Below are 20,977 nucleotides of genomic sequence, written 5' to 3'. Positions count from 1 at the left end.
TATATAAATTAGAATACTAAAAACAAAAGCCATAAAAAACATACAGTTTGTCTAAACACCTCAAAGCCGAAAGCGTTCTACTCTAATAGAAGGTGAAATCCAGTGTTTTCCAACAACAAGCAAACTGTACAGTGGAAAGAGAATAGCAACAATAACTTCTAAAGCAACACTTTCCTATATTTTCTGAGCACATGTCAAGCAGACTCATAGAAGAAAAAGCAGGGCAGGTATCGCACCTCAACAAACAACAAATTCAGCCAAACCCAGCCAACAGTGGAGGAGGAGAGACAAAGGAAAAAAGGATTATCACAGACAGAAAGCAAGAACGAGGTCAAACAGCAATGGCACAGCACGTATGAAGTGAAATGAGAGGATACTGCTGCAGCATTCAATCCTGGCTTTCATTATAGTTTGGGGTTGTTTCTTTGTTTTCATACCAGCATCCACAGTAGGGATCTGTCGAACTGAAGTTTTACATAAGCACATTGTGATGCATGATTGTTTGATGCAGCAAATAACAAACTATTGTAGAAAATAAAAGATGGGAGCAATAAAGTGTCCTTGAAAATAACTTAAAGTAACTGCATATTCAGGAATGTGGTGTCTTCGACAGCTGTTTATTCATCACTGTCATTTCACTAAAGCTTGTACACTGCATCATCTAACACTGCATCTGTAACTTCTAGTGCCAAGATGGTAAGATGTCCTGTAGTCCATTCATTTAAAGAATACCTGATTCGTGAATGCTAAATCTGAATCTTCTTTATATTGAACAAAAAAACAGAAAATATAAACTCATGTAGGTAAAACACCAGGTCCAGTGGACAATGAAGGAGTACTTCATTATAGTACTCTATTACTGTGTAGTCTTAATATTTTGATTGCCAGAGAACAGGGGAAAAGAAAAACAGTATCAAGACAGAAGTCAATGAGTCGTTAATGTGAAAATCTGACCCTATCATTAGTTAAGAAGTTAATGCCTAAGTTATTTGGGGTTGTTTTATCTGCTAAAACAGAAATGTCAAGAATGTGGCTTATATTTAATAATATGCTACATTTATATATTCCAAATATTTATAAATTTATATTAACAAGTCTATTCCATATTTCAATACACTATACCTTTTTTCATCAGTGTATGTTGCTTATTAAGTATTTTTTTATATTTGAAATCCAATCCTAACATTTTCTTGTAAAACATTTTACATTTTACTTATTTAAACATTTATTTAAAAAAAAAACTTTTATTCCTATATATGTTCTAGTTTCATCTAAGTTGACGGTGTAAAAAGTAAGATAGCTTCCTCTGAAGCAACGTGAATTGCTCTTAACTGTAGAACAGTTGTATTTTGGTATCTGGTCTATTGTTTGTTCCCTACAGAGCTGAGCTGCAGAGAAACTGAATGGCTGCACAACATGCCAGCTTTGGCTGCACCTAGAAATTCACTTAACCAATTTGTCTGGCACATATTTATGCCAAATAAATCATTATAATTAATTATTCAATATATAATTATAGATAATGTACATACTTTCACTGCTCACATTTTCCACAACTGGAAAAATAAAGCTAACTATGTTGACGTGTTAACATGATGAACATACCAGGGGATACATTGATGGTCATGACATCTTCTCCCAGCTTGTTGCTTACAGTGCAGCTGACATTCAGGTTCTCCATGGGGTACACAGTGATTTTATTAGTGGCCCTGCCATCGTTGTAGGAAATGACCTCCTGAAGACAGAGAAAAAACAATTTTACACAAGTGTGAGGAATATATGATCACACGAGAGGCAACCTCTAAATCTAAATCAAGTCTGAATCCAAAGTTGACAGGGCCTGGAGGTGTTTTTTTTAATGATCATTATTTATTAGAGTAGATCATGCTCTGCACATTAATCAGATTACACACAGTGTGGAGAACTTGTCTGGACGATTGGTTTGTATAATTAAAAAACACCAAGGATTAAAGGGGCATGTTTTTGAGGTGTGCTCCTACTTTAGTCTCTGTACATTGTGTGTAACACTGTTAGCAATTCCACTTAAGCCTGGACCATCCAGGTTGGGGTAAGTCTAAATAAAATCAAGCTGTCATTCTCTGGCAAAACTAAATGGAACTGTCAGTAAAAAACAGGACATTTTTCATTAGATACCTGGGCAATCACAAAATATAATGTCACTTAGTCGAGTTCTCTGTTAGGAGATACTGTGATTTAAACATGACACCGAATGTGACTACAAACAGCACTCACTGCTTATCTGTTTAGTGTTACTGCAACTCTGTACAGAGGGTTGTCTTCATGGAGAAATGGATGAAAACTCTCTTTAATTGCAGGAGGCACGTGAACACATTAACTGCTCTCTTTTGTTATCTCGCTTCATTTTGCTGCAGCGGCTTTTGCTCAAAAACCAGCTTAGCTTTTAAGATATACACACATGCTCAAACACTTACATCTGTGTGGTTGACACTCCACTGGAAGCGGGGCTTTGGTACTCCTTCAGCCTCACAGCTCAGAACTTTGTGTTTGGCATCAGCAACTCCGTGTTCAGTTAGGCTCTTGATCACAGGCTTTCCTGGTGCAAGCACATAGTATCTTACAGATATGATTTGGTTCAGTAAACATTTTATCACACACCACTATTTTACACCTATATAATATCCAGCTTTTTCCAAACTGGACACACATTGATTTCAACATTTGAATGTGCTAGAGTTGTGAAATAAAAGTACTAAACTGTAAAACCACGGCGTGCAAGTGGGGGTTTGTAGAGTAGTATAGTTAATGTTTGATTTTAAATTATTTAAAAAAGTAAAATCCATGTTTGTAGTGTACCAGTCATTCAGTCAGCAGAGGAATTGACTATGACACACATTTACTTACCTTCTATGACCAGTTCAAAACTCTGATGTTGCACAATGCCTGGCAGGGAAGCCTCACATAAGTAGACTCCAGAATCAGCATAGGTCAATTTGCTAAACTCGGGCTGATTTACTCCCTTTCCATTCTGAAAAGCAGATTCAAAATGTCACTGTGTTTTCTGAAACAACCTGTACCTATAAATGCAACAGTGAATCACATCTTCCTTTTTCATCCAGTGCTATTTTCACCTAACCACATCTAACCTTATCGTCGTTTCCTCTATTCATTTGTTTTTCCTGTTTGGGGTCACAGGAATCTTTCATTTAAAAACTCAATACAGCAACCATTATGTGAAGATACTGAAATATCTGTATGAGCACAGTGAATACACTGTATTCAGTCTTCACTATTTCATTATTGACTTTACTCTTATCTATAGTTTCAGCCTGTCTTTTTGTACTGCTCCAGACACAAAAATCATCCTTTCTTACTATTGATTGTGTTTTATAGTGAATTTACCCAAAATACAAACTTTTTCTAGTATTTTGTACTCTTGGTTTCAAATAATGTGTTGAACACAAACGTCTCCATTTGATCCCAGATCATTGATGTATCTTTATGGTCACGAGTGTGGAGGCTTTTTAGATGCATAAACATGCTTCTGAATGTGGTTTTGAAATAATTATGTATATAAACACTTCCCTGTTGTCACCTTGTTTTTTGGGATTTTTTTTGTATTTTTGTACCTTTATATTTGCTCTTAAAATTTTTATCTCTGGCTTATTTAGTAATTTAACTGATTATACCTTCACTCCACTTTTTTGTTCTTATTGACATTTTGTTTTTAAAAAGTAATATTCAAACTCATTTATCATTTATTTTACTTAACTGATGTACAGCTACATTGATTTATTTTCCCCTACAGGCTTAGTTGGGTGGTTTCACATTCTCCAGCTCCTCTTCGGGGACACTGAGGCATTCCAATGCTAGATGAAGTGTAAAATCTCTCCAGCCTGTATCCTAATGATGATAGCCGGACCACCTCAGCTGGCTCCTTTTGGTGTAGCTCCCTCGGGATATGTCAACTATCTATCTTTAAGGTTGAACCTGGCCACCCTACAAAGCTCATTTTATCCGCTTGTATTCAAAATTTCATTCTCTTAGTCACTAACCAGAGATTAGGGAATACACATAGTTTCTCCTGGACAGCCCAGATCTGGGCTGATGTGTTGAAGGTACAAGATCATAGTATACTGTGAGCTAAGAGTAAATGGTAAATGGTAAATAGTCTGCACTTATATAGCTCTTTTCTACCTATTGGTATTTAAAGCGCTTTACACTGCTTCTCATTCACCTACTTGTTCTCAAAATAACACACACACGCCCAACGCCAGCTCAGTGTCTTGCTGAAGGACACTTCAACATGTGACCGTAGGAGCTGGGTGTTGGAACCAACAACTGGGGGATTGGAGGAAGATCCCTCTATTTCCTAACTCTCGCCCAAAGTGTGTTTCTGCAGTCTACACGGATAACTTGGACGGTTTTTATTTCCTTAATTTCCTTGTTAACGATATGCTGATCATACTTCTCTGTTAATCATACAAACCCCAGGATGCATTACCTTTGTCCATGACACCTTTGGTTCACCCGAAGCACTTTTATCCACTCTTACAGACAAACTGTCCCCTACTGTCTTCACGATCTTCCCACTGAGACTCAGACTCAGGTCAAGGTCTGAGAAAACAAGAAAGAGAAAGGAGGGTTGTATTGAATACTGAAGGTAAGCACAGTCTATTTATTCTTCTGCCTCTTATAACAGCCAAAAAAGCTGGCATGTTGTGGCAACCTTGAAATAGACTTTATTTGTTAAGTGTTTCAAAACAACTAAGTTGACCAAAGTGCTGTACAGGTTAAAGACATAAAATAAGACAAAAATAACACAACACAGAAGTATACAATACCATAAAACGTGTGCGATAAAAACAGATAACAATAAGTAACAGACAGAATAAAATAACGGACAGATAAAATAATCTCAACAACTGTGTCAAAGGCCAATGAAAATAAATAAAATAATAAAATTAAGAAGTGATTTAAACAGGCATGGATGAGGCCTGTTTAATGTGCAAGGGCAACTGCTTCCACAGTTTTTGAGCAGCCACTGCAAAAGCTCGGTCTCCTCTGAGCTTACGTTTAAGTTTTGATAAATTTAGAAGCAGCAGGTCAGCTGATCTGAGTGACCGTTGTGGACGTATGGATGCAGAAGCTCAGAAAGGTACCCCATTTAAAAACAAATAAAAGACATTTAAAATGGATCCTAAATTCCACAGGCAGCAAGTGAAGTGAAGATATAATGGGAGAAATGTGCTCGTACTTTCGAGAGCCAGTTAAAAGACGTGCAGCAGCATTTTGGACAAGCTGCAATCGAAAGACTGACAACTGAGATAAAGTGCATTGCAGTAATCCAGCTGGGTGGTAACGAAGGCATGGATTACTGTTTCAGTGCTGCTTTGTAAGAATGGACTTAACTCTGGCCAGCTGCCTCAGTTAAAAGAAACGAGACTTAAAAACAGACCGCATCTGGCTTTCAAGCTTCAGTTCAGTATCCATTTTAAACCCAAGGTTAATAATTTCAGATTTGGCATATTCAGTCCCAAGTCTACAGGGGAAGTCCCACTAGATGAGTTATTTCCCAACACAATCACCTCAGTCTTTGAGTCATTAAAATGTAAAAAGTTAAGAGCCATCCAGGCCTTAATGTCCTCTAACCATTCCAGTAATAAACTGACAACAAAGTCATCTTTCTTGTTGAGTGGAACATAGATCTGACAGGATGGAGCTTAGGGGCAGCAGATACAAAGAAAAGAGGATAGGGCCTAAAATAGAGCCTTTTTGGAGCCCCACAGAGGAGCAGAAGAGGACTGTAAGTCTCCAAACTGGACACAAAAAGTTAAATGTCCTAAATAGGACCTGAACCAATATAGAGCTAAGCCTTTTATACCAACCCACTGTTCTAAGCGAGAGATTAAGATATCATGGTCCACTGTATCAAATGCAGCAGGTCTAAGATTCGCAAGAACATGTGGATCTTGCCCAGGTTTCTTGATAAAAGGCTGAACTGTGGCATGTTTTAAATTTTTGGGGACCACCCCACAGGTTAGACTGCCATTAATAATGGCCCTAAAGTATGAAAAATCTCTTTCAGTCAGGAGGGAAGACCATCACAAGGTGAACCAGAGGGCTTCAAATGACCAACAATCTCCTGAACGTGAGACAAGGCGACAGGCTCAAACTGATGAAAGACAGCAGAGCATAAGGGTGGGACTGATGGGTCAGAGGCCGGCAGTGAGATTTGGGCCCTTGCCATAGAGACCTTATTAATAAATAACGTTTTGAAAGTTTTCACAAGGTTCATAAGAGGACTCAAAATAGACAGTCTGAGGAGCATTAACACATTTGTCAATCGACTTAAACACGGGATTTGTGATGATTTGCAGTAATAATATTAGCAAAGTGTTTCCTTTTAGCTTCTTTTGCTGTGGACTGGTAAAGATGCCAACAGTCTCTCAACATTAGAAAGGACACTGTAGTTTATCCTTTTTCCACCTGCATTCAGCCAAGGCTCAGGTTTTGCTTTGGGTTGCCCTGTTTTAATTGAGTTATTGTCTATTTGTCTATTTAATGAAGAGCCTAATCATTTAACGTATCCACAAAGACAGTACAGATTAAAAGAAGCCAGAGCTTTAACTGATGTTCTATTGTTTGCTTATATATTATAGAACAACTGTTCTTTTTTAAGTTGAGATAGTTATTTCAATGTTTTGCTTTGACAAACATCACATGAAATACATTATTTATTGAATTGAACACATTTATTGTTTGAAGAGGCAGTTCTTCATTTGACATGAGGAACCTAGAGCCACCTTACTACTACGCCGCACTCCACTTAGTACTAACATCTAAGGCTTTACACAGTGAATTTGTCTAATTTTAAATGTCTTAGGATGGGAAATTAATTTAATACTAACCTTCATCACAACCTTGAAATTAATTATAATTTAAATTGCAATAAAACACAGAAAGACTCCACTTTGAATGTTTTCTTCAAATTACAAACAATCTGGTAATTTTGCTTCTCTATAAAATTAATTAATGAGCTGACTAACCTCTCATCACTTTTTTGATTTAATCAATTCAAGTTAAACAATTTAAAGTAAGAACAAGGTCTGCAAAATCAAAACTAGCTATTTCACATTGAATCACTTCACAAAACTTACATATGTTGTATTTAGATTAAGTTAACATTCCTTCCTTTAAGAGTAAAGGTCAAAGTAACTTACTATTTTACTGTTCATTATTTTGCAGTGTTTAATTATGTATCACACTCAGTGCTAAATGTGAAAAAGCTAATTAGCAGAGACTAAGTTGGAAAGTTCAAAAGCATGCCTAGAAATTAATTGCGCCATAATAAAACATCTGTCATCAAGTGTGCTCTAAACTTGATTGTCTTCATTTTTTTACTGCTGCATCATAATGCATATGTACTGTAAAAAATGCATATAATTAAGGGCAGGACATGCTCTTTGTGGGGGCAGTTTTGCATGTTTCTCACTGTCTTCCTGTAGGAATGGGCTCTTAAAGTTGAAATTTCCTTACTATTACGCCATGACTTTTTTATGGTGAATAAAAGTGCCTTGTTATATGTAGCGTGTTAAGAAATTTTATTTTACGACTGAAAGAGCATGGGGGAGGTTTAGTGGAGCAGCCATTTGTAGATTAGAGGGAAGTGAGTTGGAGATTTAGTTCCTCCGCTGCAGCACTGCTTTCCTTCCTTGTGGTGGTAGAGTAAAGTAGGCCCACTTACATCTGTCATGAATACTTACAGCTAACATTAAGGCTTTGGGAGGCCTCCATCTTCTCATTATTAGCAAGGGAGCATTTGTAATCACCGGCAGCCTCTCTGCTGATGCCAGTCAAAGTATAGTTGTCGGAATTCTCCACCAGTGTTTTCTGGCCCTAGTGGAACAAGAAGAGGTAAGGGTCATGGGTGAGGTGGTGCTTTCTCTAAACCTAGGAAGGCACAGTGCAATTCCCTATGACCTTCTCTGTACTTCTCCATCAGCATCCTCAAAGCAAATACTGCATCTGTTTTACTCGTTCTAGGTACGAAACCATATTGCTGCCTACAAATGCTCACCTCTGCCCTTAGCTGAGCTTCCACTACTCTTTCACCCTTCAAAATTCTCCTTCCCTTTTCCCATCACACTCCTGGCATATGTCAATACATTTCCATCCTTATCTTTAATCCCCTCAACCTGCCGCACATCCTGACTGTGGGGGTACTCAAAGAAAACCCAAGCAACCGCAGGGCAAACATGCAAACTCAACGCAGATGGATTCAAAAAGAAGTCCTCCTAAAACACATTTCAAAGGCCTATATTCAAATTTGTGGTGAGTGGTATTGAGATTTCACAGTCTGAAGGCTGAAGGTGTCATGATGAGTACTCATTGCTCTAAAGCAGACTGCAATGTGCTTGAGGTTGAAGGTTGACTGACCTTAAGGTAGAAAAAGAAGGAGCTGGGCGGAGGGTTGCCATCACCATGACACTTCAAAGTCACATTATCTCCTTCTATGATGGACCCCTTGGAAATGATTTCGAGGCCAACATTCTCAGATGGATCTGAGAAATTCAGAAAAAAGAGGTTAAAGGAAAGCATGAGTGAAACATTACCAGACACATTTGACTGCCAAATAAATCATCCTCACAATGGATCAATTCAACCATCAAGTGGCTCAGATACATACAACAACAAAATAACCTTCCATCACACTTCAAAAGTTGAGTCTATCAGTTGTAGACCACCCTCCATGCACAGAAATTAAGTAAAAAAAAAAACTATGATGACACCAAACACCATTTTAATAGGGATAGGTAATTTTATGCAATGTATACAGTGAACTGAAATACTTTCACCATACTTTACAACTTCCTGTCTACCTACAAATACATGATCAAATGTATTTTAAGAGAACATACTGTTTCAAGTCAGTTTCACGTGACTGCAATTAAATATCTCACAGAAAAATATGAGGTTATTACACCTGCATTAAAGAAGGAGTTGTGAAAGTCAGTCAAACATATTCTGAGGATTGGCATTCTGATTTCCAATAATGTAGGTGAATAATTTTTGAGGAATGCATTTTACATTTGTACATTTGAGACATTCAGCCTATACTCCAGTGGTCCGTGGACAGCAAGTGACCAAAATATGTCTTTACTCTCTTCCTCAAGGACATGCCAATATTTCTGAACATAACTTCAAGGCTCTTTAAGGCTGCAAGGACATTTTCTTTATGAGAGCATACACAGCTCAGAATCTATTATGTTAAAATATTCTTAAAATTACAGAGAGCTTTGCATCTCTGTAGCCTCTCTGCAGCCTAAATACTGTATATGTATAAGAAAGTGAAAACTTATAATATTATTGTTGTCAACTCAGCAGAAATCCGCATCCAGCGTCTTCTTTCTTGACATGTTATAAGGGGAGTAAAAGTAAAAATGCTCCACCACTAAAGCATGTAGTTTACTATAAACTTACTTTATAAGGTGGTTAACCCAAAAATTATACATCAGCATTAATTAGTTCATAATATAAAAAAAAACACATATATTTTTATATGAAAACCACCAATTGGTATTAATGTTTTGCACAATCAGTGTATGATACTAGACTGGATACATTAAATATAAGGAAAGTGTAATACAGGTAATGAGCCTGATGGTGGTGCTGTATTTCACCTACAGTGAATGGGAAAGGGTCCCAGGTCGGTCGTCTGATTGGTCAGCACATGAGTGGACACGCAGGAAAATACTGCGTCAACATCCTCTTTGGTGGCTGCATACTGTAGGGTGGAGGAGGTAGTGGACAGGCCTGTGGCTGGATCCAGCTTCATGCTGGGGGTGATTACAACCACTGGAGAGAAAGTACACAGCAGTTAGTGCTGCACGTGTTCAGGTGCACTCTTTTATATATTTTACTGTGTTTACTAAACACAGTAGTTGTCTTTTCTGAGTTGTCTTTTCGAAACATTGGTGTAGCTGTTTTTATAGTCAGGTACTGACTGTTCAAACTTTTACCATTAAAGTAAAAGGTAAAAGTAAAGGTAAAGTACTACAGATTTCAGATGAGAAATATCAAGATGCACTGTCATACAAACAGTTGTGAATAGTGTATTTCTATTGTGTATCATTTTGACTAAATATGATACGCTGTGACAGATCTCATTTTCACTCTCCTGTCACTGTACACAGAGGCCTCTCCATATGACAGAAGCTTGTGTGGCGTGGTTATGTTCTGAGTTTGTCAGCAAACAGTGTGCGAGGCTTTACCTTTCCCATCCACTACCAAGGATTTTCTATTCTTTGTCCATGTGATTGTGGCTGCTGGGTTTGCATCTGCTACAACGCATGTCCCCACCTTAACAAAACAGAAAACTATAACTACACATACATAACCAAGCTAATCGCAAGCTGATTTCATTTATTTCAGTAATTTCAGTCATAAAATGATAAGAAGCACATTTAATAGAGGGTACTATGATTATGGAGGTAATTGCACACTGAAAAGAACAACAATGAAGGAAGTGTAGCACAATATATCTGCACAAACTTCGGCTCTTAGCAGCTTCAGCCCAGACAGACAATTTTCTCATTCAGCAATAAATGACTTATTGTGTTCAATAGCACACTGTCTCCCTGTCTTGTTACATCTTCAGCACTGAAGGTCAGCAAAGGTAGCAGAGATATACTGTGTGTGAACCAGATAAGGAGTGAGTCACAAGAACATTCCTACTCCTGAATCTACTAGTTTCATATCCTGTACTACAGCCTGCACTATTCAGTAAACCAGACTCAAAACAAAAAGGTATTTGAGTCTTTAGTCGGGTAATACACTGATGTAGCAGAAGCATGTATTACAGGGTACATCAGTAAAAATTCATATTCTCTGTGTAGGTAAGCTATGTATTTATTATAATATTTACCCAATACTCATTTTAAGAATTCAAAAAAATTCTACAATTAATTCACTATAAATATCCAACAATAATGCATCCCACCAACGTTTACTAAGAGCAGGGCAAATATCTATCTGTGTTCATAATTATGTAAACCCGAACTTGTATGAAATCTATTTTGTTCTGGTCTTCAAGCTGCTTGGACTGTGTGAATTCACAACTTTCCCACGACCCTCAGCCAGGGAGCACAGAGGCAAAACCATGCACTACCCTTGACTGCTTCTCAAGCCACACTGGGAGCAGTATTCAATATGAGCATGCAGAATAAAATTCACCAATTAAATTAACAAACAGCAACTGAGTGAATACATGTTTATGTTGAGTACATAATAGCTTGCACATACATTTCCATGTGCAGGATTAATATGGTGTAATGAGAACACTTCGTTTGTGTAGCGCATTCACAAAGTCTGTGAATCTTACCGTTGTTAGTTTGTCTTTCTGCAACACGTCAGACTTGTCCATGAGGGTAACTGATGACGGTTTCTCTGCAAACACAAAAAATGATAATCAGGTTTTGGAATCACAAAAGCAGACTTAGGGACACTTTGCATTCTGTACATTGACTGAGAAAAATAATGACTTAGAAACACATAAATATTTTACTGAAAACATTCTACAATTGGCAAGTAGACAGCCCAGTTCATCAAAATGCTTTGCTGCAAATGTTTTGTGTTGTTAAAATTCTAGCTGCAGGACATGTTAACTACAGCCTAATTTTCTCTAAGGCCTATTGAGCTAGTTTCTTCATGTCTTTTTTCACGCTGGGCTTTGCAAAGCCCATTAGCAAGTGATACATGGGCAGTTTATTTAGATTCAGAATTGTATTTTCAAAAGAAAAAACAAAAGAGACAAATCCACTGTGGGTAACACTGAGTTTTTTTGGTATTGAAAACTAACTGTTTGTTAGTAAACTGCCTTCAGATGTTTCTGAAAGCAATTCTTTCAAAATGAACTGTACTTCACTCCTCACTGTGTAAGGAGTCTATTTATAGCAACAGGACTAAATATGTGCAGTATCCTTGTAGAAAAGAGGTCCACTGCAAACACATATCTGCAACACAAAGTTTGAAATGTATTTATGTATCCAAATACAATGTATTTATTTTTCTGCGAACGTAAAATATACAGTCATAAAAGATTGTATTTGATATGATTGTCTGTGTAGCCCTGATGAAATATCGGATGCAGTTAATCAGTGACTGCTGCCTTCTTTTATCTAGTTACATAATACTCTTATGGTTATTATACTGTAGTTGTCTTTTACGGCTATATTCAGATATGACAAATACGCACATGATTACACAAAGATAATACAGCTTATGTGACACAATATAACTGTGAGAACAGCCTCTCTACTCTAGTTATCCAACTGATTTGTCTGGTGAAAGCCTAAATTATTGAACATTTTGAGGGTGAGGGATGGTCCCTCCTGTTTCTGGTGAAATGTATAATATGAATTCTGATGAAGAATTCTACTTGATATTTTATATGAAATACTGCACAAAATGGCAAGACATTTTTTTGACTCCTATTTTGTTAGTATCTGTTCAAATTCTGTATGTGTTGTGAGATGTTTGTATTTTGTATTTCTACAGTTGGCATTTGAGGGCCTGGTGGATCAGTGGAAGAGCATTAGGTTGAGCTGCAGAAGGCCGTGGGTTCGAATCCCGTGTCAATACTGAGCTTACTGTTAATGACAACAAGGACAGGGTATTCCATCAGGTTGGTGCCTGACACCACCATGCAGGTGAAGGTCTTCTGGTCTTTAAGTGAAGTTCGACTAATGAGCAGGTTGTACTCGTCGTCAATATTGACTCGCTTGGCATAGTCATCTGTGGCCTGAACTGTGTGCTGGTCAGTGTGGGCCTGTTTGATCAACAGATCACCAGCAGAGCCGTCATCTTTTTCCTGCAGCATGAGAAGGAAAGAAGAAAAGACAGAGAAGACAGAAAAGTTTGTTGATTCTGTTATGATCTGATCAAAGATCCTCTTTCCTCAGTCAGACTTGCTTGACTTAAACTGAGATGTATATGAAGGATTAGACATGTCATTCAACAAACCTGCTATACCCATCTAAAAGTGAGAAACTTTTTATTTTGTAAGACTGTAAAAAATAAATGTTCATTTAAAGAGATACACACTGCCAAGTCAAATTGTCTCTTGGAATATTAAAGTTCAGATCATCATTCATGTCCCTGATACTGTCTAATTACAGTGTGGATAATGAGGAACCATATTTACCCAATGTCATAGATTACAATTTTAACACTGAAGCTACATGTGCACTTTTAAACAGGAGCAACAGAGGAAATTATAGAGAAGAAATTCTTGTCTGACAGTTTGAACAGTGACCTATACATGTTTACATGGTTGGCTGTTTATACTAGCAGTACTGAAGGTGCAGCGAAACAATGACAAAAGGTTTTTTCCTTTTTTTTTTACTTCAGATTGCTGCACAACACAAACAAGAGACACCTCTCCACTTTGACTCTTTTGAATATTTATAATTATATTTGCTTACATATTAAGCTTCTCTAAATTTTATACAACTAAAAGCAATTGTTGATCAAAACTGCCCAAAGCCCAAGTTGCTTGGGAAAAGGTGCATTCAGTAAACCACAAACTCTACACGGACAACACCTAGAGTAAGTATCTACTTACATATTTCCACTTGATAAACATCAGATCATGTGGTGGTGGAGCTCCTCGATTGCACGGAATGGCAATGGTCTCCCCATACAAGCCAGTGACCTTTTCTGTCCCAGACACTGCAACACAAAAAGCAACTCGCCATTACTTTTAATAAAAGTATTTTATACAGAGAAGAGAAAGTTCAGTCACTGATACACAACAGCAGAGAGAGTTTTTTCCAGAGTCCTGCTTAATGTGAGGTTGACCAACTTTAGAAACCTTGAGTGCTCCCGGTTCAGCAGAGCTGTGTTATAGTCACAGCAACAGCAACAAAGTATACAAAGTGTTTGTGTGATTCACAAATTTCTCTAATGAGCAATCCTTTGATTAGACTGGGCAGTAATAAATAATAAAAAAGAATACATGAGTCAGAACACAATGGTTCCAGAGTTTCAGACACCCCTGAGAGGAGTGTGGTTAGAATGGACAGCTCCTGTCGCGCGTAAGTGTCGTAAAATAGATGGGTGTGAACAAGGGGAATAGAACTCCACCTTTGATGTTTTCACTCCAAATGTGGTGCATCTCATCCATGCATCCTATTAGGTTCAATGGCAGAGGTCTGAGAGGTCAGGCTTGGTGAGTCAAGCTCAGTGCCCCATGTGGCCTGCAACACCACCACGAACACCTCAAAGCACCGAGGTGGGGGAGTTACTATAGCAGCAGAGTCCAGTGATGTGCAATGTGGGGAGTGGGTAGGGAAGGGACAGGAAGAAGATGGATGAGTAGAGGTCAGAATAGAGTGCAGGGACACTAAGGTCTTCATGCTCCAACTCTTTCTCTTTGAGCTTTAAGCCAAAAAGGCAGAACGAGAAGTGGTTCAGATTCTGCTCATTCCACAGTGATGAGGATAGATAAAGTACAAGTGCAGCTGCTGACTGACTCTGCTTTGGTTAAACTATGCTTAAGCTAACCCTCACGCCGGTCTTTTCAAATGTCCTCAACTGAGTTACAGCCCAACAAGAACAGTTTACGGTGTAATAATCAAGTACAATATTACAGGTTTGAAACCTTATTTTCTTTTACCAGAGAATCATTTATTTAGTAAACTAGGTTTGACAACTGCACTGAAGCAAATCAATAATACTTGAAGACAAAGATGATGGAAAAACACAACGCATCTATTTCCTTTCACAGTATTACTTGTTACTTCATGTAGGTATTATTCTGCTGTGAAGAAATACATATTTATTGATATTACAGTTACCGCACATCTGTAAGTCTGTGGTTTAATGTAAGGACAAAAAATAATAATTGTTCGCTCCCATCTGATATAATAAGCAATGCCAGGTTTGACTTGTGGTAAATTTTTTTCACACGCAGCCAGCATTGCATGAACAAAAAAAACAAAAAAACATCAATTCTATGAACTTCTAATAACTTCAATTTTAAGGAAATCAAACACAGAGCTGCTCTCAAATTAAAGCTAACGTGTACACAGTGTACAACAATAGTTTTGGTTTAATGAAGACAGATGAGAAAAAAGTTACATGTTTTCTCTTGTAATGTAACACAGAAATCATGTGGGAATTCAGCTCAAAGACTCAGCTAAAATTGAACAAGTAACAACAGCTATAGTAAAGTAAACAAACTATGTCAGTGAATTCGAGCTGGATGGCCAATAATACTGCAAAAAAACAGAATTATAAGAAAAGGTTCTGTGATTCTAGGATCTGTAATATAGTTTGATTTGTTTCCTAGCCCAGTGTCTGCTCCATGGACTGCATTGACATCATCCAAAACAGAAACAATATCTCTAAGCCAAAGTTATAAATATAAACTTAAGAGCTTGGTAAAAGAGTGAAGCAAATGACTTCATAGTGTAACTTAACAAAGTCAACCAGAGGACTAAAACCTGTGTTGAGTAACATGTTTCTTCATGAGCTAATCACAAACACAAGCCTCCATAAGGTATGTTTGCTTTTATATGGTTTAGCTGAATTAGACCATGGGGTATTAGAAGAATATACAATCTGATTTAATTCAATCTGAAAATAAAATTCAGACTATCTTAACAAAATTTAAAATGAATGTTATAATATACATACAATACTATACTATACTATACCATACTATAATATACAAACAATACAATATGTTTGCGCCTGCCTGCTACTACACACCCAGGAAAAAGCCTGGGGTAGATTATTGGCTAGTCCCACTTTAATATTAAACTTGCATGTTTGTAGTACAGTGGTGTATCCGAGGGCTGCATCAACTGGATAACAGTGACAACAAAAAGAATTGAAAACAAATATTGCAGCCTGGCCTTTCCTCCTGTTATGTTAACCCTGATGTAACTGTGCTTTCTTCCACGTTTTCTTAATAAAAACACATGAGCATGATTTCATTGAGGTGCAACTCAATAATAAAACAGTAGCAAAGCAGCACCAATTTAGCACTAAGCATGTTTCTATTAAATTTTCATATTATACTTTATCTTCTCTTACTACATGTAACTACAAGTAATTTTTATTATTTACTGTTTTTTTTATATACTGTCGGATCAACCAAACAGCACCTTTTGTAAAAGAGCTAGTAGCTGTACCAAAGTACTGTTCACACAGGGACATACTAACCTGTCTGATCAAAAGCTGGAAATGGCAGTGAGAGAAAAGAAGATAATAATTTAAAGCAGCTTACTTTATAGGTTCTCAAAAAAATGCTTTTTGACTTACTGCTGTGTATCACAAACCAAAGATTTACATAAACATCTTCATACACTGAATTAAATTTTAACAAATTATCCAATAATGATTATTATTTATTGGATAATTATCCACTGATCAATGATTTTGCAGTAAATGGTAAATAGTCACTTATATAGCGCTTTAAGCGCTTTACAATGTTGATTCCCATTCACACATACACTGATGGCAGTGGCTGCCATGCAAGGTGATCACATGACCCACCAGGAGCAACTTGGGGTTCATTTTCTTGCCCAAGGACACTTTGACATGTAGCCAGGAGCGGGGATCGACCTGACCCTGTGGTTCATGGTCAACTGCCTTACCAACTGAGCTACAGCCACCCCACCCTGCAGTAATCATTTTATTAGCTTTTATTATTGCAGACAGTGTTGTTACTGACAACAGGTAGTGGGCAACATTTCCACACTTACCTTTCTCATTTTTCACTCTTATCTTCTCTCAAAATATCCACTCTTCTCTCTTATATCAGAGGGGTTGCCCTGTTATTCACTGTGCAGACTTCTTTGAGTATTTTTTTATCTCAGTTGGGCTGCAAAACTACTCTGGATTTATACACCACCACTTCTTTTCCGGCCACCCTCGCCTTTCACAAACAAAAATCTGCAAACCTCTTATTTCCTGAGGCAGGGTTGTGTTTGCTCTAGCGACTCTAATTCAATTGAGCTTATCTCATGATTAACCACCAGCTAAACAATGCGTCAACCTCATCTAGTCAAATTATCATCCAGATGAGTGTGCACGAATCAGCCCATAGCCCCAAATCGTCTGTCCCCAAACCTAGCTTTAACAGTGAAATGTGGTACCTAGCATGAAGTACAGCCTTCAAAAACAGAGTCATTAGCAAAAATTAAATACAGTAGGTAAGTCAGGTAGATATAGTGTATAACTATATACTGTACTGTAATGTGGGCTTGTATAGCATCATGTATGAACGAAGAGTACAGCACAATATCAATAATAATAAGATGTAAGAAACAAATAGCTTGTAGAAACATTAGGATAAGGACAAGAAGGATTTGTATAGCAAGGCTACATTTTGTATTACACTTTGGTTCAATTTATGACATGAAAAAAGCAAGAGAGATAAAAGGAAAAACAAGTCAGAACTGGGCCTTCAAAATAGAAGATAAAAGGTCCAAATAATAATTCTACGATCTTATGGTTGTAGGGGCCTACACAGAACTCACAACAGTGCATGCTCTAAAACTACTCTGATTAATAAACAGTTTTAAATGTATTGCTGTTGATAATATGAATGTCCAAATTTGTTCAAAAATCCTTTAAAGGTGAAAGATGTCAAATAAACATTTCTAGTAATAAATAATACATAAGGACAATGATCTGTGCTACTGCTGTAAAAAGAGAGAACAACTGAACTGCTCTGAACCCTAATCGCATCCATCAACAGTGGGGACAATAAGCTGACTCATGCTGCAGTCACATGTAATGGTCCTGTTGGGAAGGCAGGATTGCAGCTCTTCTTACAAAAATAAAAATGAAGGCCGTAATATTATTTCAGGAGATATATTTGAAAACACGCAAGTGTGCTGCAGCCAGGAAGTGTAAGTGAGCGGATGGTAATTAGCTATAGCATGATCCATAGATCAGATTAAGACAAAACTCCAGCACATTAACGGTGTGTCAGTTAGGGGAGAAATATGCTCCCACAGTTTAAATTTTAATTCAAACACTTCTGGCAAATGTAAGACTAACCCTGAATAGAGACTGATTTCCTATCTTATAAAATAAATCTTCTTTTGAGCATTCTGCTCGGAGCTACTTTGGATCATTCAAATGTATTCCCACTTCTGAAAGACAGTGTGGCATATATATAAAATGCTCTGCAAGGGAGACTGCAATGATCTAGTTCACCTAGGTCAAACACTCAGGATATAGGATGAAAACGTCTTCAATCCTGGCTGTCAAGATTATTGAAAAATAAATCTGTATTTAACTGCTCTAACGAACGAAATCTTTTACACAATAATCATAATCTTATGCTTCATCTCAAAGTGCCTTTTCTCCCCAATGATGCTCCCAGGGCTCTTTCTGAGTGGTCAAATCTAGAGGGATTTAGGATAACTATTGGAAATTATGGATACAATATCAGGACTTAACAGGGACAGTGCACAGAGACCATCTGCACAGTCCCTTAACCTAGTGTCAAGCTACAGCTCTGGGGGCTCTGGAGGCCTATTGCCAAGCTGTTAAGCCCATTGCCAGTAATGTATTAGGTTGCTGGCACTTAACAGATAATTTGTCTCCAACATGAGTGGCAATCAAGAGTCTATGTGTATATCAATGCATATGTCAATATCTGCTAGCAGCACCATCTGTATCAGTCTACGCTAAAGCTGAAGAGGATACATTTAGGTTAGTAGTTATTAAGTGATAATTATTACCTAAAGGTAAATTTGATTGGCTAACAGATGGATATTGTTTTCTCTGAAGGCTAATTTGTCTCACTGCAAAATCAATGCTTTTCCTTTTTTATACTAGCAATCCACTTAAAATGTTTGTTGGGAAGTGTGTAACTGTGGATAACAGTTATGTTAAAGCCGTGTTTGTGCTACAAAGCCGCTCAACACTAATATTCTATGTGCCAAGTAACATCAGCACAGAGACTTCCATTAATGGGCACCATACCCTTTCAGTCTGCTCAGCATTTTCACACACTATACCCAGGAAGAATTCATTTAACATTGTTTTATTCTACAATGCACTATTAAGCCTCCATGAGTCACAGAGTTGAGCAACTATGTGATGTAAATAGGCCACAACATTAAAACCATAGTCTCATACTGTATGCCTAGTATTTGTAGGTCTCCCTGTGCCACCAAAACATCTGTGACTCATGGCTTTGAATCCACAGGACCTCCGAATGTATCTGGAACCAAGACATTGACAACATTTTCTTTAGATCCTGTAGGTTTTGAGTTGTGGCCTTAATGGATCAGACATGCTGATGCCATCTTTTCCCACATGCTCCCAGCGAGTTGCATGATGTAAAAGACAGCGGTATTCATCAGACCAGGCGACCTTCTTCCATAGAAGAAGTCACTGTAGGAGCTTTACATTTTTCAGCATTTTGTGTTACAGTGGGCTACTCTTTGTGTGACTCAGCGATCATGTCTGGCATCCCAAAAGTAGGGAATTACAGTTCCTTTAATCCCAATTTCATGTTCCAGTCTTTGTAATAAAATGTTCTGATCAATGGTGTCGAATGCAGCACTAAGGTCTAACAGAACAAGTATATAAACTAGCCCATTATCTGATGCCATGAGAAGATTGTTGGTGATTTTTACCAATGTTGTTTCTGTACTATGATAAAATGATTTCTGGACAGGGGGTTGCATAATTGATTTGCAACTACTTTTGCAACTAATTTTTGAAATAAAAAGGAGATTGGATATTGGTCTGTTATTGGCTAAAACACCTGGGTCAAAACAGTGTTTTTTAAGTAGTGGTTTGATTACAGCTGTTGGTAGCCTGTTTCTAATCATAGATTGATGCAACAAAGATGTCTATTAAGGCTAAAGCTCCTTTGAGCAGTCTATTTGGAATAGGGTTTAGCAGACAGGTTGTTAGTTGAGGTAATCAATGAGGTAATAGTTAAAGTTAGATCAGTGATCTATGGGTAAAAAGCAGCCTAAGAGGACAGAGAAGTCTGACTTTATAAATCTGCACAGATTCTTATTCTTGGTTCTGTGTGTGTAATAAAAAAAGGAACATTCACTGAGTTCAGCTGTACCGCACCTAAATCATTTAAACAGGAGTCAGAGCATGAACATGAAACTAACTTTGTATAAGCTAAGAGTGTAAATATATATATAATATCTCCCATACAGGAGCCAACTGTGCACAAATATTTCCAGTATATACAGCAAAAAGAAATGCATTGACCTACCTCAGAGTACAGAGAACAGTTACAAAGTGAAAATGGAAAGTGGGTGTACTTAGACTGTCCCATATCATTTTATCGAATAGGAAATAATTAAAGCAACTATAATGAAACAAAGGGATTTATCAAAAAAAATATTACCTAATATGATGATACAATGCATAATAGATTGACATAGCATCATCCTGATGCCCTGCTATTGAATATTAAAAGCTAGAAAAAGTTGGTGAAAAAAGAAAAGTGGTGGAATCGGTAGTGCTGCTCCCTCACAGCAAGTAAGTTGTGGGTTTGTGTTCCCTGGCCAGCTGTGGCCTTTCTGTATGGAGTTTGCATTTTTTCCTCTGGATACTGCAGTGTCATCCCACATTCCAAAGAGATGCATGTTAGGTTAATTGGTGAATAAATTGCCCATGTGTATGTGGTATAAAGGTGTAATTGTGAGTGTGACTGACTGAGACAGACAGGAGAACTTTTCAGGTAGCATCCTGCCTCTCACCCTATGACAGCTGGGACAGCATCCATCAACTACTGTAAGCAAAGCCCTATGGGCAGACCAGGACTTTGGGGAGGTTGATGGTGGGAGAACATCCAAGGGATGGATAATGCTATAATGGCAAATCTACAGGGAGAGAAAAAGATCACAGATTTCGTGAGTTCTCAGTGGCCTTCTCGCTTCCTATCATTCCCTCCAGTCATCTTTCACTAAGCAAAACAAGAGTGAACTTATTAGTAAAG

The 20,977-nt window shown here is 37.6% G+C and overlaps 1 protein-coding gene across 1 annotated transcript in view; it reads right to left on the bottom strand.

The window, feature by feature from the left end:
• The window catches only part of alcama (activated leukocyte cell adhesion molecule a), a 45,255-nt gene that overhangs the window by 5,016 nt on the left and 19,262 nt on the right, over positions 1 to 20,977 (bottom strand). Inside the window, exons 2-12 of the mRNA XM_067494481.1 lie at positions 13,604 to 13,710; positions 12,631 to 12,850; positions 11,363 to 11,427; positions 10,254 to 10,341; positions 9,667 to 9,837; positions 8,419 to 8,543; positions 7,746 to 7,878; positions 4,484 to 4,596; positions 2,884 to 3,007; positions 2,454 to 2,575; positions 1,606 to 1,735 (exon numbers count right to left, since the gene is read on the bottom strand). Of these exons, the coding sequence (XP_067350582.1) occupies positions 1,606 to 1,735; positions 2,454 to 2,575; positions 2,884 to 3,007; positions 4,484 to 4,596; positions 7,746 to 7,878; positions 8,419 to 8,543; positions 9,667 to 9,837; positions 10,254 to 10,341; positions 11,363 to 11,427; positions 12,631 to 12,850; positions 13,604 to 13,710 (1,398 nt within the window). The remainder of the gene's footprint in view (positions 1 to 1,605; positions 1,736 to 2,453; positions 2,576 to 2,883; positions 3,008 to 4,483; positions 4,597 to 7,745; positions 7,879 to 8,418; positions 8,544 to 9,666; positions 9,838 to 10,253; positions 10,342 to 11,362; positions 11,428 to 12,630; positions 12,851 to 13,603; positions 13,711 to 20,977) is intronic.

Source organism: Channa argus, chromosome 24 (genome assembly GCF_033026475.1).
Source record: "Channa argus isolate prfri chromosome 24, Channa argus male v1.0, whole genome shotgun sequence".
Taxonomy (NCBI): Eukaryota; Metazoa; Chordata; class Actinopteri; order Anabantiformes; family Channidae; genus Channa; species Channa argus.
This window is presented reverse-complemented; position numbering and strand designations above follow the sequence as displayed.